The 25,865-nt window shown below is 49.3% G+C and overlaps 1 protein-coding gene across 1 annotated transcript in view; it reads right to left on the bottom strand.

The window, feature by feature from the left end:
* Window positions 1–25,658, bottom strand: part of TNS3 (tensin 3) — a 1,168,488-nt gene extending 1,142,830 nt beyond the window's left edge. The window contains exon 1 of the mRNA XM_069613336.1: window positions 25,432–25,658. Within this exon, the coding sequence (XP_069469437.1) occupies window positions 25,432–25,527 (96 nt within the window). The 5' untranslated portion in view covers window positions 25,528–25,658. The remainder of the gene's footprint in view (window positions 1–25,431) is intronic.
* Window positions 25,659–25,865: the final 207 nt, after the last annotated feature.

The following is a 25,865-nucleotide window of genomic DNA, read 5'->3' as shown; positions in this document are numbered from 1 at the left end:
TGCAGTGTGTAGAGTTGAATGGCTGAGTACTTGTCTCAATCCACATTCCTTGTTGTGAGTGTCTGAGCGGGAGAAGAGTGGCCTGAATGCCCTGCGTGCCTGATTGGCTGACCGACTGCATGAATGCCCTTCTGTACGATTGGCTGCTGAGTGTGTGCCAGCAGTGTGGATGAGAGACCGAATAGTATATCTGGGGACCTCTCACCACTGGAAATTGTTCAGAAGCTGAAGTCCACTACGACGAGTAACTGGAGTAACTGACGCTTGACCTTGAGGCCCTGCTGGAGGAGAAGGATTGCCGTGGCTCTCCTTCACGATCTAAAGGCGGCTGTGTCTCCAAGGACTGACCCAGAGAGGACCTGGTAAGGCGCCCTCTTCCCGAGCTACGAGGGACCATCGTGCACAGCTGACCTTTGCCAACGCTCCCTGGTAGACAGACCTACGACAGGCTGCCGACCCGATACGGGGACTGCTGAGGAATCCCAAAGCGAAGCGCCCGGACTGTTGTCCGCCACTGTCGACGACCGCCGTCGCCGACCGGAGCCGCCGTGCTCCCGTTTGCCTAAGAACTTTAACTTGATCAACGGACGCTCTCGTCTGCATCGCCGTGCCGTCTCCTGTGGGAGAAGGCCTGACCGTCGACGCGCCGAGGAGTATCCACCGGTGGGTTTCCCGCCACCCAAAGGCCGCAGAGACGCCGACGACTCGACGCCCGTGCTGGGCCACAGTTCTTCTTCATCTCTTTGCGGTCCAGAACTATCGTCACCGAGGTGCCCCGCACGCCTCTTCCTTGCAGGACGCCAACGCTCTGTCGTCGACGAGCACCGCTCGGATCAACGCCTGCTGCCTCATCGACGTCGTTCTACCCGGTTCACGGTCGGACGTTCGGCACCCCGTGTCTCCCGCTTGAAAGGGGCGACATTCAAGAAGGGCCGCCGATTCCCCGACACCGAACCCCGAGTCCGCGACACCTCTCGACGATCCGTGGCTCCTGCCTTAAAGGGAGTCACTCCAGAAGGATCGGTCGACGCCTCGCCGACGAGCTCTACTCCACCAGGTACATTGGGGGGGGTAAAACATTGTAGGAGAGAACGAGACTCTTGAACAATATATGGACTGGGCTTGTTTTATATATCGTTATTTTACAGGTTGCCCAGGTGGGGGGATCTCCACTCAGAGCTGTGTCCAGTAGCACGGACCAGTCGTCTGCCTATTGTTTCATCCGTCTGCTTTCTCTCTTCTCTCTATTGCTGGTTTCATTGCTATTGATCCGTGTGGCATTTTCACAGCCTTGTTGATGCACTCTAATCGAATACTAGTGGTACCACTTTAGAATTGTAGATATTTACCATTGTTGATTTTCCGGAGCACAAAGTGCATTATTGTGATAAGTGTACATAACCTTTGAATATTAATTATATAAAGACTGTGTTTTCAGTAATACAGTGTGTGGACATTCCTTTGTGGGGGCTTGGGGATACACTGTACTTAAGAACCAGCCTGCATCACCTCCTGAGAAGCTAGGCCTTGATTGCTCGTCCATCGTTACCATATCAGAGAATCTTGGCTGGGGTCCTCTGTGCCTTTCCTCTGCCATATAGAGAGCGGAAGTACAGACCCCCCCACCTCGTCCTGACAGCTTGGTGGCAGCGGTGGGATGCTTATGGTTTTAAGAATCAGTGTATAACCGTGCCACTTACAAAATATCTGCACTTTATTGAATTAAGGTTTAGGTGTGTTCCAAATAACTGCATTACAAGCGATGGAGACCATTGCGAATGGTAAATTGACTCGGATGAGCTTAGAGGCTCTCCAGAGTGCTTGTGAAACCAGGGAGTTAGACTTTGGGGATAAGTCTAGGGCTGAGCTGATAGCTGCCCTGGTGGACTACCAGACTGATGGTGAAACTCTTGATGAAGGGGGGGATGCAACCAGTGAGGACTCTGCCCCTGGGGTTGTCGCTGAATCTGTTTCTGGGAATGCCGCCATTCCTGCTGCCTTTGTTCCGAACCCCAGCAATTCCATGGAACTTGAGTTATTAAGGATGAAGTTAGCCTTTGAATATCGCAAGTTGGAAATCGATGCTGAACTTAAGAAAGAGGAGTTGGCTCAACAAGTGGAGCTCAAGAATAGAGATCTTGAACTCAAAAATAAGGATCTTGCGCTCAAAGATAAGGACACTGAATGTCAGAGAATCCAGTTAGAGAAAGCTCGAGTGGAGACTTCAGCTAAACCAATTGAGAGTGGCAGGTCCCCAGCCACCAAGTTTATGAAAGATTTGGTTGGTGTGTTTTTGGAGGGTTCAGATATCCTCCAATGGATTGAAGCGTTTGAAATGGCTTGTGCGATTCATGATGTTGATAAAAGAGATTGGGCTAAGTGTTTGTTAAGTAGAGTACCTCAAACTGGATATGACTGTATTCTGAAGCTGAGTTTGGAAGAAAGGGGTCAGTATGAGTGTATGAAGTCTGCTTTAATTGGCAAGTTTGGCAAGACACCTACCCAATATCTTAAAAGGTTCCGGGATTTTAAGAAACGAGAGAATGTGTCTTGGGTTGACTGGGTGAGTGCTGCGCACATGAACATGATGGGGTGGATTGATGGGTACAAGGTGAAAACTTTTGCTGAATTATCCCACCTGTTGTTTTTTGAGCATTTTTCTGAAGCCTGTTCGCCAGAGCTGCGTCAGTATGTTGCTGACCAGAACATTTTGGACCCCTTTAAGCTGGCTAGGTTGGCTGACAAGTGGGTCTCCCACCGGGTGTCCCCTAAGGACTCCAGTGGGAAGGACAAGGATAAAGAGAAGGGGGCCTCTCAGAAAGCTGAGGAGTCCCCCAAGCAGTCACAGTCGAATAAAACAAAACCTTCCTCTCCTAAGAACCAAAAATCTAGTGGGGATAAGTCCTCTGTGGGTGGGAATAAGAGTAGTGGTCCACCTGCTGCAAAGCAGGCTCCCAGTGGTTCCAGTACCGTACCTCGCACTCCTAGCACTTGTTGGGATTGTGGGGCTCTGGATCACCGAAGGGGTGACTCCAAGTGTAAAGGTAAGGCACTTGGAGTACAGGCTGTCAGCCTGACCTACCCTTACCCCGTGTCTGAGGTGGAGGCCACCGTCCTCCCCTCCTCTACCGGAATCACATTTGGTGCTCCAGTAGAGATTTCCTTAGTGTCCCTTGGGGCCTGGGACCAGTACGCAGAAGTACTGGCGACTATCCCGCAGAACACCCGTAGGTTTTTGAGAAGTGTCCTCTTGAATGGCCAGCCTTCTACTGGTTTGAGAGACACTGGGGCAAGCATGACAGTGGTGGACAGGACCCTGCTCAAGCCAGAGGACTATGTAAGTGCTCCTCTGAGAACCACCAGGTTAGCTGGTGGGCCTCCCAAATTATCGCCTGTAGCCTTAGTCACACTCATGATTGGAGACAAGACAGCAAAGCTTCCTGTCCTGGTTCAGGACAATGTCCCTGCTAACATTCTGTTAGGTAATGATCTAGTAGAGTTGGGGTTGATCTCGGATGGTCTTCCCATGACTGCTGCTGCGGTCACTAGGTCACAGGTGACACCGGGTCTGGCTGTGAGTCAGGTACCCGAGCCAAAGGCGAGGCCTAAGGCGCGAAGAAGGAAGACCAAGAAGGCCACCTCTGTGGGAGGAACACCTTCTCTTCCTGCTGTTCCGACAGCACCCATTGGGATCCATGCTCCGGACGGGCTGGGTCCAGTGGAAAACCCGGACTCAACTCCTGTGGGAGAAGAGACAGAAGACTCTCCTGTGGGAGAGGTTCTCAACCCGGAGGATCATCCCGACCTTCAATGCTTGTTAGCTGAAGGGGGACCCTCCCGGGCGGACTTCTGTAAAGGGCAGAGAGAGTGTCCCTCTCTCGAGGGTCTGCGGACGCAGGCCCTGTCCCAGGCACAAGGTGAAGTGCCTAGGACATTCAAGATTTATTGGGAGGGTGAGCTCCTTGTTAGTGAGCCCACTAAGCCTGAACCTGGTGCCCTCAAGAGGTTGGTGGTACCCCAGGTTTACAGGCCCTTCCTACTGCAGTTGGTGCATGAGGTGCCCTTGGCTGGTCATCTTGGTACCAAGAAGACTAAGCAGAGGCTCTCTGCCCACTTCTACTGGCCTCGGATGGGAGTGGAAGTGGAGTCCCACTGCCGGACTTGCCCCACTTGTCAGTTATCTGGCAAGACTGGAGGCAGGGTCATTGCCCCACTGCAGCCATTGCCCGTGGTCGGCACACCGTTTGAGAGGGTGGGCATCGACATTGTCGGTCCCCTGGACCCTCCCACTTCAGGTGGACATCGGTTCATCCTGGTCTTGGTTGATCATGCCACCAGGTACCCTGAGGCTATACCCCTTCGGACTATTACGGCCAAGGTGGTTGCCCGGGCTCTCCTGGGCATTTTTACCCGTGTTGGATTCCCCAAGGAAGTTGTCTCCGACCGAGGATCCAACTTCATGTCGAGTTACATGAAGACCATGTGGAAAGAGTGCGGGGTAACCTACAAGTTCTCCACCTCTTACCACCCCCAGACCAATGGTCTGGTTGAGAGATTTAACAAAACTCTCAAGGGCATGCTAGGTGCTTTGGAAGAGCCCCTACGGAGGAAATGGGATCTCCTCCTGCCATGCCTGCTGTTTGCTTACAGAGAGGTACCTCAAGAGGGTGTTGGTTTCAGCCCCTTTGAGTTACTCTTTGGACATCCCGTGAGGGGGCCCCTCGCCTTGATCCGAGAAGGCTTGGAAGCCACCCCTCCAGGTCCCGCCAAGCAAGTGGGGGACTATGTGTTAGGCCTCAGACGGAGGATGACACAGATGATGGGTCAGGCAACAGCAAATCTCAAGGCCAGCCAAGAATTGAATAAGTATTGGCATGACCTTAAAGCTTCGCAGGTCGATTGGACTCCGGGACAGGAAGTCCTCGTGATGGAGCCTACCAAGCCTAGAGCGTTGGCAGACAAATGGACTGGACCCTTCAGGATAATCTCCAAGATGGGCGAAGTCAATTATCTGGTTGACCTGGGTGCCTCCGGGGTAGCCCCTCAGGTATTCCATGTCAACAGGCTCAAGCCTTTCCACCGGCGAGCAGAGGTCTCATGTCTCTTGCTAGCTTCAGGGCAAGAAGAGGATGAGAGTGAGCCCCTTCCTGATTTGTTGCATAGCAACCCTCAGGACGGCTCAGTGGAGGGAGTACAGCTCTCTCCCGATTTGACAACAGAGCAGCAGAGGGCCTGCCGGGCTTTGCTCCAGCAGTATGCCTCTCTGTTTTCGCTGACACCGGGCCTTACACCTTGGTGTAGGCATGAAATTGACACTGGTGACAGCGTGCCTGTCAAGAGCAGGTGCTACCGTATGTCAGATACCGTTAAGAACCACATCCAGGCTGAGGTCGCCAAGATGTTGGATCTGGGTGTAATTGAACCCTCAACCAGCCCCTGGTCCAGTCCAGTGGTCCTTGTCCCCAAGGCAAGTTCCCAGGCGGGTACCAAAGATTGGAGGTTCTGTGTGGACTACCGAGGAGTCAATGCCGTCACCAAAACTGACGCGCACCCCTTGCCCAGGGCTGATGAGCTCGTGGACACCATAGGTGCTGCCAAATTTGTGAGCACCTTTGACCTCACCTCAGGCTATTGGCAAATAGCTCTGACGGACCATGCCAAGGAAAAGACGGCATTCTCCACACCAGAGGGACTCTACCAGTTTAGGGTCATGCCTTTTGGGTTGAAGAATGCCCCTGCCACTTTCCAGAGGTTGGTCAATCATGCGCTCAGTGGGCTGGAGGCCTTTTGTGTGGCCTACCTAGACGACATTGCCGTCTACAGTTCCACCTGGGAAGCGCATTTGACACACCTGGATAAAGTGTTGCAGGCCTTGAAAAGGGCTAACCTCACTATCAAGGCTACCAAGTGCCAGATAGCTCAGGGGAAAGTTACCTATCTTGGTCATGAGGTAGGAGGGGGTCAAATCCAGCCTCTTTCCAGTAAGGTACAGGACGTACAGGACTGGGAGACTCCCACTACTCAAACCCAGGTGAGAGCCTTTTTGGGCCTCACTGGGTATTATCGCAATTTCATGGCGGACTATGGGACCATAGCCGCACCACTGACAGCTCTGACTTCACCCAAACAGCCTAGGAAGGTTAATTGGACTGAAGACTGTCAGAGGGCCTTTGATGGCTTGAAAGAAAGTCTGTGCAGGGCACCCGTGTTGTGTGCGCCTGACTACAGCCGACCCTTTATCGTCCAGACGGATGCCTGCGACACCGGAATTGGAGCTGTCTTGTCCCAGTTAGATGACAAAGGGAGAGAACATCCTATCATATTCATCAGTAGACAACTCAAGGGTAGAGAACTTAGGTGGGCTACTGTTGAAAAGGAATGTTTTAGTATAGTTTGGAGCCTTAGGCGTTTTAGGCCCTACCTTACGGGGTCCACCTTCAAGGTCCAAACAGATCATAAGCCCCTGAAATGGCTTATGCAGATGAAGGGTGAAAATCCGAAACTGCTCAGGTGGTCCATTAGCCTGCAAGGGCTAGACTTCACCATAGAGCACAGACCAGGGAAGAGTCACGATAATGCAGATGGCCTTTCCAGAAGGTATGTTGACCGACTGGATGAGGGTGTCTATCCCGTGGGAGATTAGGCACCCTAACCTCAGTCTGGGGGGGGCGACTGTGATGCTGGAAATGCATCGGAGGGACAGGGCCTCCGTATCCTTGTCCTTTTTCTGTTCTTATCGTGTGTTCTGTCGTGTTTTCCGCGCAGAAGTCCATGCGGGACTCCTGGCGGTGCAGCTCTCTCTTTTGGTTTGGTGAACACACCCATGGGATACCCTTATGGCACCCCTGGGTAGGGGTACAACCCTGAGCCCCTAGTGTATGTTTTTGGGCACCCGTGGGTGGCCCACAGAGCCGGGTATGGGCTGGTGGCAGCTACATGCTGAATTTGACAGGTGCGCTGGGTATCCGCCATTTTGGGGTACCCCGGCCCTGCCATTGGAATCAGTTGATTCCTGATAGGAAACAAGATGGCCCCGGTGGCCTCTTGCTTTCTATCCCCTGATACCTTGTTTTCCCAAAGTCCTGGGAAGCCCTGACTCTGTCCCTTCCCCCTGACTGGCTGTTGGGTGGAAGTTCCGTATATGGTGTTGTTGTGAAGGCCCAGCTAGACTTACTGGAGCCTTCCCGCTGACTGTATGTTGTGGGTACCTCCTGTGGGTGGGACCTGGGTGAATGGGGAGTGTGACCAATATGCACTCCGTGTTGTGGCTGTCTGGTTTCTGCCATGAGAGACAAAGACTGAGACAGCCCTGCCCGAAACTGGACTGAATGCAGTGTGTAGAGTTGAATGGCTGAGTACTTGTCTCAATCCACATTCCTTGTTGTGAGTGTCTGAGCGGGAGAAGAGTGGCCTGAATGCCCTGCGTGCCTGATTGGCTGACCGACTGCATGAATGCCCTTCTGTACGATTGGCTGCTGAGTGTGTGCCAGCAGTGTGGATGAGAGACCGAATAGTATATCTGGGGACCTCTCACCACTGGAAATTGTTCAGAAGCTGAAGTCCACTACGACGAGTAACTGGAGTAACTGACGCTTGACCTTGAGGCCCTGCTGGAGGAGAAGGATTGCCGTGGCTCTCCTTCACGATCTAAAGGCGGCTGTGTCTCCAAGGACTGACCCAGAGAGGACCTGGTAAGGCGCCCTCTTCCCGAGCTACGAGGGACCATCGTGCACAGCTGACCTTTGCCAACGCTCCCTGGTAGACAGACCTACGACAGGCTGCCGACCCGATACGGGGACTGCTGAGGAATCCCAAAGCGAAGCACCCGGACTGTTGTCCGCCACTGTCGACGACCGCCGTCGCCGACCGGAGCCGCCGTGCTCCCGTTTGCCTAAGAACTTTAACTTGATCAACGGACGCTCTCGTCTGCATCGCCGTGCCGTCTCCTGTGGGAGAAGGCCTGACCGTCGACGCGCCGAGGAGTATCCACCGGTGGGTTTCCCGCCACCCAAAGGCCGCAGAGACGCCGACGACTCGACGCCCGTGCTGGGCCACAGTTCTTCTTCATCTCTTTGCGGTCCAGAACTATCGTCACCGAGGTGCCCCGCACGCCTCTTCCTTGCAGGACGCCAACGCTCTGTCGTCGACGAGCACCGCTCGGATCAACGCCTGCTGCCTCATCGACGTCGTTCTACCCGGTTCACGGTCGGACGTTCGGCACCCCGTGTCTCCCGCTTGAAAGGGGCGACATTCAAGAAGGGCCGCCGATTCCCCGACACCGAACCCCGAGTCCGCGACGCCTCTCGACGATCCGTGGCTCCTGCCTTAAAGGGAGTCACTCCAGAAGGATCGGTCGACGCCTCGCCGACGAGCTCTACTCCACCAGGTACATTGGGGGGGGTAAAACATTGTAGGAGAGAACGAGACTCTTGAACAATATATGGACTGGGCTTGTTTTATATATCGTTATTTTACAGGTTGCCCAGGTGGGGGGATCTCCACTCAGAGCTGTGTCCAGTAGCACGGACCAGTCGTCTGCCTATTGTTTCATCCGTCTGCTTTCTCTCTTCTCTCTATTGCTGGTTTCATTGCTATTGATCCGTGTGGCATTTTCACAGCCTTGTTGATGCACTCTAATCGAATACTAGTGGTACCACTTTAGAATTGTAGATATTTACCATTGTTGATTTTCCGGAGCACAAAGTGCATTATTGTGATAAGTGTACATAACCTTTGAATATTAATTATATAAAGACTGTGTTTTCAGTAATACAGTGTGTGGACATTCCTTTGTGGGGGCTTGGGGATACACTGTACTTAAGAACCAGCCTGCATCACCTCCTGAGAAGCTAGGCCTTGATTGCTCGTCCATCGTTACCATATCAGAGAATCTTGGCTGGGGTCCTCTGTGCCTTTCCTCTGCCATATAGAGAGCGGAAGTACAGACCCCCCCACCTCGTCCTGACAGGCACCGAGCCATTTCTAGGGGCAAACAAACTGGGCAATGGCCTGGGCACCGGTGTGAAGAAGGGGCACTGCTGGGACAGCAAGGAGTGGAGCCAGGACAGCTCCAGGGAATCTCACATGTTTTAAATGTTTCTTCCTGCAGAGGATTTGGGGTGAAGGTTGTCCAGGTGTCTTCCACATTGGGAGGCTCTCACATCAGACTCTTGGATTCTCCAAACAGTAAGAAGTTTTCACATAAAATTCTACTCTTCCCCCATGCCAGTTAGCCAGTCCAGTTCCCCTCTCTTTCAACAGTTCCAAACAAAGGGCAGTTGACAAAGAGGTCCAAGACCTCATTTATAAAGGGCACGGTGGTCCTGCCACCTTCACGGCATCTACATTTCTGAGTGAGATTTTCTTAGTCCCAAAGCGCATAAACCCAAGAGCCCTCAACTCCTTTGTGGTTTCCCACCATTTCAAGATGGAGGGCACTCAACTCCTCAGGGATACGCTGTTCCCCGCAGATTGGATGGTCAAGATAGATCTCAGGGACGCGTACTTGGTTGTTTCAGTTTTTCCTCCCCAGCAGTAGTTTCTCCAGTTTCAGTGTGAAGGGCTCACACTTGGCAGTTTGCATCTCTCCCAAGCCCCTTGGTGCTTCACCAAGATAATGCAGCCGTTCATGGCCCATCTCAGGTCGAGGGGATAAGACTCATCATTTATCTGGATGATATGCTCTTTATGGGTCTGAGCTTTCAGGTGCTTCAGACACATCTAGCGATCACAGTTTCTCTCTTGCAAGTACTGGAGTTTGTCAGACATGCAAAGCAGTCCCTTTTCCAGCCTATGCAATGTATCCAATTTCTGGGCTTCAGTATATATTCCAAGCAGTGCATCCTCCTGCTTTCAGACAGCCAACGGTCCGAGACCGGAAGGAGATCCTTCTTCACCTTGCAAAGGGGAGGGTTTCCCTCAGACACTTAGCCAGGGTAGTGGCTAGGTTATCAGCGTACATTCAATCTGTATTTCCAGCTGTGCTTCATTACAGAGCCTTGCAGCATTTGAAAGCCAGCCATCTTCGCAAGAATCTGTCATGCACCCAGCTAATAGACTTGTTTCCCGAGGCCAAAAAAGAACTCCTTTGGTGGCTCAAGCACATGGACACCTGGAATGACATGGCGATGTTTGGTCCATTGCCGGATGTCATCCTGGTGTCAGGTGCCAGCAAGGGCGGCTGGGGGGCCAGGATAGGGCAGGTGTCCACTGAGAGAATGTGGTCAGATCAAGAGAGGTCTCTGCATATAAACTGTCTGGAACTCTTAGTGGGATCCTTTGCAGTCAAAAGTCTTCTGAAGGATCAGGGGAATTGCTGTGTCCTCCTTCGGATGGATAACATATCAGCAGTTTGTTATATCCATCATCTGGGAGGTACTCGCTCCAAGGTTCCGGCAGATGTTACGCAAGATTTCTGGCATTATTGCTTAGACAGAAACATTCTGTTGAAGATGGAATATCTCCCTGGGTCCAGCAATGCAGTGGCAGACTGGAATTCCAGGCAGCTTTAGGACGAGAGTGCCTGGATGTTAGACAGGAACGTCTTTGCCATGATCCTCTCTCTCTGGGGTCCGATTCAGATAGATCTCTTTGCCTCCAGACTCAATTATCAAGTGCCTCGCTTTTACAGTTTGAGGCCAGATCCCAGGGGTTGGCAACAGATGCGTTCCTTCAGAATTGGTCGGGTATGATGGCTTATGCCTCTCCTCCATGGACTATGATAGCAAGGGTCCTAGTAAACGTTTCTAGGCAGTCTACAACATTGATAATAGTAACAGCCTTTTGGCCCTCTCAGGTGTGGTGTCCAGCCCTCTTAGAGTTAGCAGTGGATTTTCCACAGCTTCTTCTTCTCATACTCACATCATCAAAAATCCTGCAGGTCTCCCTCATGACCTGGTCCTTCGGGGAATCTTTCCGTTATGGCCTGGAAGATTTCAGCTCTTCCTGGTGCTTCCAAGGACTTTCACAGGACGCTTTGTGTATCATCAAAGACTTGTGGGCAGCCTCCACCAAGTCTGGTTACTCCACAGCATGGTGCCGGTGGGTAGGCTGTTGCGTGGCTCAACACATCAATCCCGTTTCTGCCCCTCTTGTAGAAGTGGTTAATTTCTTTGCTGAATTGTTTAAAGAAGGCAAAGTCGACAGGACAATCAATGGGTTCTGATCTGCCATTTCCACTGGGCGTGTTTTATTGAAAGCGGAACCTGCTGGTAGATATTTTTTGGAGCGTAAAGCTCTAATCCATTTGCTTCCAAGTTCCGCCTAAAGCTAGATATTCGGTCTTGTGGGATGTTAATTTGGAGTTAATCATGTTTCATTCTTGGCCAGACAATGATGGGTTGACTTTACAACAGCTCTTTTCCAAGCTTGTTATGTTGTTGTGCTTCATTTCTATTAAAAGCATTTCAGATATCAGGGCATTAGATGTGGATAATAAGATGCATTGCCCTCCAGGGATAACTTTCTTTGTGTCTAGGAGAACAAAATGTATGATTTCCTCAGTTTCTTATCCTTCTTTTCCGGCGGATTACAAACTGTGTGTAGTTCAATGTTTAAAACAGAAGACTGTGGGGCTTCGAACTCCAGGTTCCTCTCAGCTGCTCGTTTCTTACCAAAAGCCCCATAAACCAGTGTCCCCAGCCACTCTGGCCAGCTGGATAAGGTGGGTCATGAAGGAGGCGGATATTGATGTCTCTTTATTCGGGGCTCATTTAGTAAAGGGCTCCATCGCCACAAAAGCGATTTGCCTGTGAGGAACTTTGGAACACATTTTGAATGCGGCTGATTGGTCCAAAGAGTCCAACTTCAAAACCTTTTATCTTAAGCGTATTCAGCATGGTACTATAGATGTTGGCTTCCGGTCTTAAAATAGAATTAATAATCCCCCTCACTAGCGTGAGAGGGGGTTTAGATTCTACTAAAGACACAGCGAGTATTATCCCTCCCACCCACCCTTTGTTTATCTGTTTCATAAAGCTTCCGGGTGAGCTGCATTCCAGGAGAGAGAGTTCCAGGAGTTTCAAGGACTGGTGTCACGTTTGTACGTCATGGTGAAGGAAAGGACTTATACGGCGGGGGGTCCCCACCTGTTGGTTGTTGCCAGTGCATGACCGGTCCACTATCTTGGATTGGGGTCAACCCCATGGACTTCTGTTAATACATGAAAGTTTTTCTTTTGAAACAAAAATTGTTTTCTGTTGAAGTTTGTTTTTCTTTGCTGCTATGGTCTTAGTAGTAAAGATTTCATACATAATGCTCGCCCACGTGTCTTTAATAGAATATGAACCCCCTCTCACGCTAGTGAAGGGGATTATTCATTCTATGCTAATGTTTTCTTGTGAAAGCACCCTCACAGCTTCACCAACAATGGCACCTCGGAAAAAGTTCAGAGGGTTAATGTGCCTGTTGTAATTTGAAGCTATCGGGTCTGAAGCCCATCAATCTAAGTCATCCTTTCACTCTTCTAGGGTACATCAGGGAGAACTCTCAAGTGGCCCCATGTCAGTTTTCAGTGACTCATCCAGTCCAGTCCTGTTTCCCTATTTGGCATTCTGGGGCTTGCAGTTGCTGCAGGACTAAATGTCCCAGAATGTAAACAAACAGCACCAGGTGAGCCACTCTTGCCTTACCTGGGTCAGCTTGGTAGCTCTAGTTGGGCAATGGTGGCTAAGCCCTCTGACTTAAAGTTCTGCAAGGCAATGGTAACACGTGCTGTGCACATTTTTTGAAACACATTGTGCATAGGCGCTCTATAAATAAACTATCATATCATATCACATTACACAATGATTCTGAGAAATGGTTGCCTTTTCCCTTAAAGAAGGAACAGGCTTGCTCTAGATAGCAAATTATTTCAGAATAAAATCAGAGGTCTCAAGTTTCACGTGGACATGCATCAAAAGGAAATCCAGTTCTGCGTTTGTTTGGAATTCTGGAACTTGTAGTTTTCCCGAGTTTCTAATGGTATAGAAAAAATTAAAGTATCAGACTCCAAAAGTGAAAACCCGGCCTGGGTGGCCTTCTCACGCATGGCCATGGAAAACTTGAGGCCCTGATGAAGCCTCCTTACCCTCTTGGAAATGACAAGGTTACCCAGATTTCACGTGCAGTAGTTAACTAGATCCTGCGCCCACACTGAGCCAGGTGGTGTCAGATAAAACAATGAATAGATCATTGGTTCAATAGGCTTATGGGTGTGACCTTGGAGCTACATCACTGAGCCAAATGACTCCAATAGTGCTGGGAATGAGTTGGCTTGCCTGCTGATGCGCCGCAGGTGGGCATGATGAGCGGCTAATGAGGTGCACGTGTTGTTAATGAGCCCCAGGAATGCGAGGGCCGCAGCCTCCTAGCAAAGGGCACGAGGTCATGACTTGGCTGATCCTGCATCACGCCAGTGGTCCACGGGGGCCATGATGGAGAGTGCGCGCGTATCGCCGCCATGAGGGAATACTACACGATATCGCTCCCACCTGTTGTTGTAAGCGTCTCCTGGGTCCCCGGGCGGCGGAGGGGGGCCAAGGATCATGGAAGTACAGCACACAGAGTTATTTGCAAAGCATTCAGCTAAATGTATTATTTAAAAAACCTGCAGCAATAAAGAATGACTTTACAACAAATCACTGACAACGAACCTTGCTCACAATCACGCTCAGCATCTAAATAAATATATGAATTTCTTGCAAACCCTGGACCCCAGGTAAAATGGTCCTGAATGGGTCTGTTGAACGCATGCTGTCATGCACCGCCCCCCGGAATGGCTCTGGCCCATTCGCCCACGCATGCGCACCTACGGAATATGCACCGGGCGGCAGCGTCGGCTCAATGAGCACTCAGGGGTTTTGCAGACCCTCCCCAGCTGCCCCCCCACCCGCCGCTTCAGCGCAGCAAATAAAGGCTGCCTTGCCTGCAGTTTACATGACACCGAGCTGGAGGCTCCAGCTATGTGTCGTGTAAACTTAAGTATCGGTCTGGCCCGGCCAGCGCCTATTAAAGTATTGCGCCGTGCAAGTACACTTTACAAGAACCTCAGGCGGCACAGTTCTGTTGTTCGGTTGATACTTGAGAGTGGAGGGGAGGGGGGTCACACCGGAAAATCTTGCAGGGCGCTGGCAGACCTAGGGCCAGCACTGCCGGTCGGTAAGTGCCCAACTGTCGACTTCACCTGCCTGCACTGAACAAAAGGATAACAAGTCCAGCCTACAATATGCCAGATTGTGTTAAAACACTCCCAAAGTGCTCCAGACTCCATTGGTAGGGCACAACTGCCTGCCACTGCCACCTGAAATGGTGACAGGTGGCACACACACTGACATTCCCCTCCTAGTAAAGTAAGTTTTGCAAAGGATGTAACAAATATGTCTATTGCACGCCTCGTTCTTCATGTTCGTGCCCTTGATTTATTTATTTATTTGGATTCATAAAGCGCCCAGCGGCCCGGAGGCATTGTGGCGCTTTTACAGTATATTCACTTAATAATACAGTAATACAGGTTATAACAGATATTTCATGTGCAATAGTAAAGGTTAAACATGACATAGCTGATGGTGTTCCAAGGTTACAGAGGAACAGTCCCTTCCATGTTGCACAGTTAAAAGCACTAAGGGGAATAGGTTGGAGTTTAGGTTAAAAAAGGTTGGTCCGACCCATGAAATAAGCCTGCGGGCTAAACCAAGGACCTTCCATTTGGCCACTCTGAAGCAATGTTGCAACTGCAGGGCAGCAAATATCCGTTCTCTCGTCTGTAGGTGAGTCCTGCGGCCCAATTGTGGACCCTCTGCAGAGCCTACCATAGAAAGTCATAGGCCTCACAGAATGCCTCTGAGTTGTTATGCACCTGGTCAACTGCCTCTGCTATTTATTTATTTATTTATTTATTTATTTATTTAATATGCATACAGCCAGCAGGCTTTACATATAAACACAATTAACATATACACATTTATACAGTTATTCCTGATTTAAAAAAAAAAGAATAAAATGCCTTAATCTTAACAAAGAGGAATAAAATATACAATCTGCTCAAATTACTATCAGACTAAGATCATTCCCTAACAATAACATTTTTCATATAATATACATATTAGCTACGTCATAGCTATTACAAGTATTGCATTCATAGGAGATACAAACTTTCAAGTGGCATATTAGGTGTTGAGCAGTTTCTATTGTTAGAGTTCCACATAGTCTGCAATATCTTCCGGCCCTAGGGATACTCAATTTTGCACCTAACACTTCCAAAGTGTTTCGCATATTAAGTTTAATTTGAGAAAGAAGTGTCTATTTGGATAGACCCTTCTTGCGACCAAAGGCCCAAGATCACGGGTGTACAATAACCCATCGGCTGCCCTGGGTGTCCCTTCTTTTTCAAAGAACTCCTTTCCTTGGATGAACATCTGGAGCGTGCGGTTTCCCTGGCATGCAGTGAACCCTCTTGGCACACTCTTATTTGATCTTGCCACAGACTTGATAATCTGTGATCAATTTGCAATATTTTCCCGCGCTAGAACAGGGCCTACACTTGGATTGATAAACATAGGTACACATTCCTCATTGCCTTGAGAAAGCGGAATTCTCCAAACAATGAGCCATTCTTATTTTTGCCCTAAACATCCTACAAACGCTGCGGAGAGGGTTTTGTGCAACAGCCTCACAGAGTGAACCCCGAGGAGCCATTGCTCACTCAAATTTACTGCCACATTAAATGTTTCAGACGTGGTGCAGCCAGGACTGCGAGGGCCTCTGTTTTTCCAGCTCGATCTCGGGCCGCCATTTTGAGGCCTTCGCGGTTATTGGAAACTTCTCACATCTTTCTGTAGGCTCCCCAGATTGTTTGCCCTGTAAGCCGATACCCGCAGAAAGAAGGCGACACATTAAAGTGTTTCAGTACATGCGGTTTGAATGAAATCTGGCACGCCCTGTGCTCTCTCTCCCTTTGACTCTTCATTGGCATCACATTTGGAGAGGTGGAAATGCCCCGCCGCCCAGCCATGGTCGGACTCGGGCACCAATGAATATGTGGCCCACAGCTGCAAATTGCTATTCATTCCTTTTGTGACACTGTTTGAATAGTACCCAAGGGGGAGTTCTTTAAAAAATTGTGATGCAAATTGTGCATTTTAAAGAATATTTATTCAGCAACACTGGTCAAAATTACTAGCAGCAGTGTGAATTAACTCATCAAACTGGCCCAAACTGGCCAAAAAAGGGTCCAATTTGACCAAACAAAAACTGGCCCACACCAGCAGTTTGTGTTGTTGGTTCGGCCATGGGCCTATTGCCCTGTATGCCAGTCCGGGCCTGCCCCCGGCTCCCTTCCCCACCCCTGCACATTCAGTCGGGGGTACAATGAGTCTGCCTTCAAAACAATATTTGATACTTGCCTGTGGAGCTGGCCCAGTACGTGTGTGTAAGTGGGTGGAGAGGGCGGTGCAATTACAAGTCACTTCATTTTCGTGTCGTGTGGTGTTACAAATATTGGGGGATTCCTAGCTCCCACGAAAAATTAAGCAGGGCACTGACTTGTAAAAGCACTCATGTGTCTGCCGAAACGAAGACCGCCTTCCGCCTTTTCAAGAAGACACAGGATTTGACCACGCACAATATTAACAACTTCATGGGACACGGTTTATCCCTGTAATGCGAGAGTTCAAGGGTGAATTGCGCCGCCAGGACACTCGCTGCAACCCCCATCTTGTCGCCGTGAGACAGCATGCAAGAAAATATCATTGCTCAAGGTTCAGAACACCTGCCCTTCTTGAGCACATACATACAGATATATGAGCCCAAGCAGAGAAAGCTGAAATTGCACTGAATTTGCTCTGAAAAAGGGGCACTTTACTTTGGAAGATTGCTCTGGTGTCATGCAGGCACTTCTCTAAGTTGTTCTAAGCAATGAAACATGCACTCTTCAATGGATATGGTATCGCACTGCTGTGACACTTAGTTACAACCCTTGGTTTGGCCTTTGGGGGTGTGGGGACGTCACGTGATCGCGGGAGCGTGGACTTGCAAGATCTCGGCAGAACGAGATCTTGTGGTCCCGTGCTCTGCAGCAGAACATTGGTGGAGTGCCAGACAAGCGATCTGGGCACAGCGCTGCTCCTATTAAGGAGACAACATAACTGGGGCCATTAGGAGCCCATGCAGCCTAGCTTCCATGGCATAAATCCAACACCAGAGGAGGCCTCATGGCGGCCCTGGAAGCTTACAGCGTGCCAACCTTGTGCACACCCTGGATCCAGTGAAGTAACTGGGAGGCCCAGACTGCAACTGTGAGTACTTGCTCCTGCCCCACACTTGGACAATTGACACCCACCTGTGTATCCTTTGAATAAAGGCAGTTAGAAATCATTTCAGGCGTCCTGTCGTCCTTCGAGGCCACCACAGGGGGGGGCACTTTACTCGGAGCTAGTGATGTCACAGGTCATGTGAGCATGCGCACGTCAAAATGAAGCACGCCCTTAAAAAAATACAGAACACAAATATTGCTTCTTCGTGACCACCGAGTGCTGCCTTGACCTGAGATGAAACAGAAGTTGAAAAGGTGGCAATAAAAGGGTGAGAAGCGTATGTTGTGAGAGCGATACCCCATGTCAGTGGAATGCATAGAGTGCTAAAGTGAAAGTGAGCGTGAGCCTTTCTGCTCATGCACGTCAGCAGGGGGCACCGCACGCCCTACCAAGGTATTGCATCTCGCTGACCGCACGCGTCATGAAAGTCATTGGCAGGTTAGTTATCAGTTCAGAGAGAACCTAGCACGCGGCTTCAGTATAACAAAATAACCAGGGGACAGACCTGGCGCTGGTAGGGTGACCAGATATTCAAAATAAAAAACCTGGACAGCTACAGACATGGAAGTAGGACTGCAACACCACCGCCCCCTACCCCCCCAGGGGTGGTGGAATCACACAGTAAATAATACTTTCAAATGCCATCACTGCATCCTTGATATAAACTGTGCATTTCTACCAGTAAATGTAAGCATGAAACAATAAGCCGTTGCTTTTACATTCCTAGATATCTATCTGTTTGCCGTATTCCATGGCAAGATGAGTTAATACATAGAGTGGTTTCCTGAAATGTTGGGGGTTCGAATCGCTCCCGGGATTCCAGAGATGTGGTTGAAACTACTAAAGTGTTTGTTTGATTTACAAATGTTATCTGAAATAGTTTGTAGATTGTAAAGATTTAAGTGTCCATCCTCAAAACCACACAGGGGTTTTGAATAAAGAAACTTCTCACAGTGGAGAGGGTCCAATTCCGGGACGTCTGACCTGGACCCTATGGGGATGGGGTTCAGGGAAGGGATGGTAAACAATATCTTGAGACCTACAATTAATACATTTTGACGTATAGTGTGAAACTCATCAGTTAGAAACAGATAACATCACTGGATTACAATATGGCGGTGATGCATTTCATGCATTCTGTAATTTCACTGTCAAGGCAAAGTTCCTCACGGATGGATTCTGAATACATTTAAGTGAATTGCAGGAACTATGCTTAACATATGCCGGAGCAGTCTCGTGGATGCATTTGATAGTGATCCAAAAAAAATAGTAACTGAATTTTCTACTGTACTAGAAGCCACATCCGATTCCTGAAAGCTGCACGGACATGATCACATTTCCTACATGCAGAAACCAATCATTTTTTAGGGAAGAGGGGCATTACTGGTCAGGAAATGCCCCTGGGGTGATAATTACAAGTCTTGAGTGAAGCGAGGGCTTTAACGTAGTGATGGGGGCATTGCCGACCGGTAATGCCACCCTACAAGGGTTCTATTGCTATTAGTACCCACCATGTTATACCAGGGTAATATTAGTATTTTTACTTGAGTTAACAGCGTGTCAACCGTTCCTCGACTCGAGCAAAACATTTTTTTAAAATGGCCACCATGAATTGGGGAAAAGGGACTACATGTAGTCCTTTCTCCCTTTCCATGACGGCCATTAAAAAGGTTTTAAAGAAAAGAAAACAAAGAAAATGGCTGCAATGGAACCGTGGCAAAGGGACTGGGAACCGTGGCGAAGGAACTACACGTAGTCCCTGCTCCCTTTCCATGACATCCAGTCAAAGAAAGGGAAGGCGCTCTGCGGATGCAGCTCTCTGAAGTGCAACAGGTAAGTCTTTGTTGGCCGGCTAACGACCCAGTGAGGGTCACCCAGATCGATTGATACAATCTGATTGGCCCTCACTGGGTACTAATACAAATGCAAACTTGTCCAGTGGAATTAAGTGATAAATCAGACCAAACATTAAAGTACCATCCCTTGCGAGTGGCCTGGACCTATATCAAATATATAACTTCTAAACATTTATCCTGATATTATAATTTTTAACTTTTTCCAAAAATGAGGGAAGAGGGGTGTGGGGATTCCTTCTTAGGGGTAGCCAAACCTCCACCATCTCCCCCTGGCTAAAATAAAGTGGCAGCTCGAGATCATCCTTGCTTCATAAATGTACGGTCACACAGATTTCAATGTAGTTGCAACTACTGTAGGGTGGTAAAATGAGGAGTATGCTTAAGTCAATTTCAGGAATTGTAAAAAAGAAATGAAACTGTTAACAGTTAGAGATTAAAGCAGTGGGACTCTGCTCTCGATAGTTCCCATTCAATTCCAACCCTGATCGGATTCAATGATCTCTGGCGTGTTTAATGTAGGGTAATCTGTGCAATGCACTCACTCCTCATTGCATTCACAAGGATGTTCACAGCATAAGATCAGTGATGGCTGCACACTGAGGCAAGCACTGCATCAAACGAACAGCACAGTGGTTTATCTACAAGAAAAACATGTTTCTAGGTAAATGTGAGACGCATGCCTGTGCAAAACGTACAACTTACAGCAGAAGCCTCGATCACACAAAAACGTGGGTGTGAATGCGGAAGTGTGTTGCAGCTGCAGAACGGGAGTATATTTGGCATAGCTTTACGCACATGCGCAAAATCTTCACAAGATGCACGTTGCCACCAGACCAGTAAAAGGGGCCTTTTCAAAAGGCGAGTTTGGGAAGGATGACACAAATGCACTCGAACACCCTCCAGGTAATACCTTAATGAGGACGAACACTTTCACGTGTGTTTTGCCCTCACTTACCTGCACACATAACTGAAGCCTGAGGGATCTGGGTGTAAGTTGTGCAGTAAGCCAGTGAGACTCGAACAATTACTGTCAAAATGGCAAGAAAGTGTTTCAGAATTGGCAAAAGTCACGAGAAAAACATTGTATAGTAAAAAAAGAGGTATAAAGTCAGCACTCTTAAATGCCCTTTTTCATAGTGCTTTGATGCATGGTTTTAGGGACTGCATAACTTTACAGACACCCATGCCCGCATGCTCTGGCATGTGTTGTCTTTCTAAACCGCGTTTCACCTGGTCCCAACATTGTTCTTTGTGAATATCAAGTCCAGTACTAAGTTATGTGCAGAATTCGTATGAACTTATTCCCAAACATCAGTAGTCTGTGTGGTTCAGTACCCTGTAGCCAGTATTTTGCACTGTCACATTACCTGTTTGGGAGGAAAAGCTCATACAAACTCCAACCAAAAACCCCCCTCAAATTGTGCAGGCAAGTCCAGAGAAGCACAGTCTAGCGCCCATGACCCTCGCCCCCCAAGTGACCCACCATCTCATGGCTCCCTTAGCTTTTATCAGTGTAGGACAGACCCACAAGGCCAAAGTAAGGCAGATGACCTTGCATGCCTGCCGGACAGTAGGCAAAGGTGGGACATTGCAGAAGCGGGTAAGAAGCATGGCGTGAGAGTGGAGTCCCCTCTGGTACTGCAGGGTGCTAGTAATAACAGAATTTGTCAAATAGATGTTGAACATTCCATACTTCTCGGAGTACTTGTTGCACCACACAAACATCACACAGTGACTGAGGTCCGGGAGGGAGCTGCGGTGCGTCACGCCAGCATCCCTCCTGTGGCATATCTGCGTAATCCTCAAGTGGGTGACTGGGTAAAAGCCAAGGGGGTGAAGACATCCAAATACAGCATGCCCACAAACGTTCAGGTCCTTACCCGCAACAGTTACCCTTGAGGACGGGAAACAGTGGAATGCATGTAGGGTGGCCTTACATAAGGAAAGGAAGGATGTACTAGGATAAGCACCCATGGCCACTGCCAGTACCAGACGGCAACCTCAACTCCGCATCTACTGTCTGTTGCCACAGACGAAGAAGCAAAGGTGCATCTTGATCGGGCCACTTCCACCCCACATAAGAATGGCACGCCACATCAGACCTATGATGCTGGAGGACAATCCACAAATGAAGGGGACACGGCTCATCTTCGACAGGTCAACATCAACAAAGGAGGTGGCACCACACCAAGGAGAAAGAAGATTGCAGCAGGAAAGTTGAAGGACGTTTGGCTTTATTGATCCTATATCTTTGGTTACGTGTGATGTTATCAAATGAGAAAACAAACAAAAAAATCTACGAAAAATAACAAATTTTGTTTTCGTTGTTTTTGGGGGGTTCCCCCAAACCCTTTGTTTTTTTATATACTTTTTTCCCACCCTTTAAACCACTTTCCCCATTCTCAACCACATTTAATTAGTCTTCTATAATTCGTTATTATTTCCGATGTTCTGGGTTCGTCTAAAATAGCGTTCTTTGTTATCTATTCGATAGCACCACTGCATACCATCGCTTTCCCTGTGTGGTGCACGGCCACCGCCATTGCCGTGGGCGTACGCATGGGATAGACTGGCCTACAGGGAACGCTGGAGATTTCCTGCTGGGCTTCTGCATCCTGGGCCTCTTTTGTGTGGTTACCTATCTTAATTCTAAAGTTTCTCTTGGGGAAAGGGTTGGGCTTGCTCAAAATGTGCAATATGGGGCCACTTTGAAAATGATTTCCGGGGCCTCTTTTACTTTATTTATTTTTTACATTCATAAAGCTGCTTGTAGCGGCCCTCGTGGCGTTGTTACAAGAACACAGAGGGAGAGACAGAATGGCAATGCAGCCTGTCTGTGGTTCCTGGTTACAATGAACCTAATATTTACTCGTGGCAATGTTACAAACCTAGTTCTGAGCCCACCCCTCACGTGGCCTAACAGGTAAGCCCCTCTGACTTCTCTGCAGGAACCAACCTACTGTTCTGGCTGGTCCCTGGCACCCCTGCCATTGGACCAAGTGCACGTTGGTGCAGGCTCATTCCGTCTGGGTTTCCTGGCTATAGGGTACTGCCTCCCATTGCAACCGAGCCCCTCCCCCTTTCCGTACATTTGATTAGTGTAGGCCTGATGCGCATGCGAACTATGTGTAATAGACAGCAAGTATGATGGGACAGGTTATTTATAACGTGCTTATCTAACTGCGGACCCAGGGGTTCGAACCCGTGTTGCTCCGCATTGTCTTGCTTCCAAGGCGAGCACGTTGCCCCTGAGCTAGAATACATTGGTAGCTGAGAAGCCCGGCAAGAGCACAATGCCCCTAATCAGGGCCCAGGGTACCGATAAATCACCAAAAATTGCATAACAAGTGTTGCTGAACATGCTTGTCTGAGTATCTGTTAGGCAACATAATTACACACATTTGGAATTTCACACACAGCGTTTTACCCACATGCATTGCATGGCGTGTGTGTTCACTTGTTTCCACGCCGGATGCATGTGAGACTCGTAGTTGGCACTGGTTCATTTAATGAGGCGCTGAAAGCAAAGCCCATATTCAGATGTGACTGCAAGCGCTCCTGTTTACTGCGTGCATCCCCAGACGATAAGAATAACAGGACTGTGGAAAGGCACGCCATTGTAAGTCGGGCTCGCTTCATCTCCTCTGAGATGCAAGTCGGCGGACACAGTGCATGAAAGCAGAACCTGCTCAGAACGCCTCCAGCATGTGCCTGACCGGCTGGGGTGGCGTGCGTGCGTGTGTCTGTCTGTCTGCACGCGGGCGTGTGTTCCTCTCAGATCCAACATCCAGCAAGTAGAAACACAGACTAGAGACTGAGGACCGTGTCCTCACCCCTCTCAAACAACCAACCTGCCCAGGGATCTCTGGAAGGCCAAGCACAGCACTGGATTTTAGTGCAAGTTCGTTCGTTCGATTGATTGGTTTGTGAGTGTTAGTTCCCTTGCACTGGCAGTTTGTGCTGCAAGACGCCCTGCGAGATGAGGCTTACACCCTATGCTCTTTTCTAATTATACAATTCTTGCAAAGCAAAAAAACAGGATATCTTGTTTTAAGCACGGTATACTTTGATCTAGTGTAAACATTTTGTTAGTAACTGAAATCTCAAAAAATACCCAAGATAACTAAAAATACAATCATATGGGATAATGTAGGAAAGGAAAAGACATCCCTCTGAGACATTGAACTGTGGGCAACGAAAAGACAACTCTATAAGATTACGAAAAAGACAACTGTCAAATATTGCACTGTAAACTCCTATGTTTGACACAATTAAATCACCAACGAATCTGGTCCCTAACAAGTTTTGCATGGTATCATTCAATATCTCAATCTGTAACCAAAAAGGTTTACAATAAGCGAAGTACACTCAGCACAAAACAATATATGCAGGGTTCTGGATTTTAATAGAGGCTGTGCTCCTCGTCATGTGGATGGGTATTTACTATTCCAACTCTAAGTACTGGCACGTTGGGGCCCTCATCAGGAGTTTCAGGCTGTGGGGAAAAAGTGACGGTACTTTTACTGCTCTGCCAACTTCTGTCTTTTCAGATAATGTGGAGGGAAAACCTAAAGGATTTACCACAGGCGGGATTACAGCTCGCGGTGCATCCTCCAAGTCCCCAAATGGAATCCTACGGCGCTTCATGACTAGGCTCTACCACCACTTGTAAGCTATGGGATTTACTCCCGATACGGGTGGCGGGAACCAGAGGCGTTGCTAGGGGGCTTAAGGGGCTATAGCCGCAGGCCTTTTGGTTGTAGCCCCGGATAGATCTCAGGGTCTACAACCAAAAGGCTAGCTAGCCCCGAGTCCCGACAATTCCGACATTGGTGTGGCCCCAGATCTTTCCCAGACCTAGCAACACCCCTGGCGGGAACAGTAACTGTGCATGGTGGGACGAGGGACCTTCCTGGTCTGTATCTACACTTTTCCCACTCCACCGCCCGCTGCATGTATATAATCATCCACCTGGTCCTTAATCCTCAGCACTCTGGGGCGGACCTTGTATCAAAGGGGTGCACACCAAATGCCAATACATACATACAACATGACACTTCACTTCTCTAAGCCAAGACGTCCATCTTGCCAGCTGCCTCATGCTGGGAAGCGTGCATTTCATGCTTATGTTCAGGCTAGCGGGGTACTGCATGGTGTGGTGTTATATGGTACGCTGCGGTGTGTCGTGCGATGGTATCAGGTAATATTATCCCCACCAATAATATTGCCAAATATGTGGTCATGGGGTAGGGCCATAGGCAATGTTATTAGTGGGGATAATTTATGGAGTTATTGGGACGGGGGTTGCAGGGGTGTCCCCCGCTCCATTAAAAAATGATGGGGGTTGCGGGGGTGTCCTCCGCAGGTTCCATGGCTTAATATCGCTGCAAAAATATGGCGATATAGCGATTTTTTTGCAGGGATATTAACACATGGAACCTGTGTGATATAGCATATAGTGGTGTGAATTAGGGCAGTTTTCTGTGGTTTGGCATTAGATGGTGAGTTTTTGTATGTGATGTTGTACAGTTTCGTCCAAAAAAAGTACCAAAATCGGAGGAGAATTCCTCAAGTCACCCTAGAACTGTGAATGCACCGGTGCTGTTTTTAGCAAATGACGCGCCCCGGAAGGTTTCTCCAGCGTCTCTTCCCTGTCAGGAACTCTCTGCCTCACGATCGTGTCGCCCTTATGCATAACCTCGCACACGCCCTGAAGTGAAATCTCATTTGCAAATGACACGGGGATAAATCAAAACAAATCGATACGCCCTCCCACCCCCTCACTCCCCATCGCCTCTAGTCTCCACCATGCACTTTACTAAATGTTCACTGGAAATCAGCCGAGGACGCTCAGGTGTGTCGCGCTGACGTTTGAGGGCGAATGTTACAGAAGATGTAAAACAATACAGGCAAGGGGGCGTGTGCGCCGTGCACGCGAGGCCGTCTTTACCATGCCACAGTGTCTGTTATTGTGTGCCATGCTGCTCATGCTACCGGATACACATATTAGACATGCTGCTACACTACGCATACCAGACACTTACTGAAGTTTAGAATGGCAGAGTGCAATGCCGCTCTCCGTACCTGCTATAGAATAGCAAAGTTACACTTGACTGGCTTATATTGCACAGTACGGTGCTGCATAGAGCCCCTCCAAGCGAAGACCGCCTATAGACTAGGAGCAGGGTTAGGCATACCCAGGCACAGCTCTGCTTCGCGGAGACGCCCAGCAGAAGCAGTGACAGGTGGGCCGCGTGTGACTGGAAGAATGCCGAGAAGTGTACCTGCTTGGGGGCGCGCTCCAGCAGAGGCACCGCGCACTCGGCTTGCTTTTTGGTCTTTGGCTTCCTGCGACAGCAGCGGAAAGTGACCCCTGGCATCTTGGCTCCTCTGAAGTAGGCAGCAGTGGCGCTCTGTGCCCCGGCTAGGGAAGTCCAGCGTGCAGGACAGCCACGGAGACCCAGTCCATCAGTCCACCAGCCCGTGTGGGGGAGCAGGGCTGCACCTCCAGGCTGCTGCTCACAATGTGTCTGTGCAGCCCACGGCCGGCCCCTCCCCATCTGCTACCAGCCCCTTCCCACTCACCCTCCCTCCCCTTCACCCGCCAGAGTCTTCCCGCCCGGGGATTGGCCGCCTGCACGGGGCATTTCAGATGTCAACACGTGTTTCCAACACATAGCTGAACAGCGTTCAGCGAAGGGGAGCCTCCACTCCACAT

Source organism: Ambystoma mexicanum, chromosome 5p, assembly GCF_040938575.1.
Source record: "Ambystoma mexicanum isolate Mex_15411 chromosome 5p, UKY_AmexF1_1, whole genome shotgun sequence".
Classification (NCBI taxonomy): Eukaryota; Metazoa; Chordata; class Amphibia; order Caudata; family Ambystomatidae; genus Ambystoma; species Ambystoma mexicanum.
The sequence above is the reverse complement of the archived record's forward strand: the minus strand, read 5'-3'. Positions and strand labels throughout refer to the sequence as shown.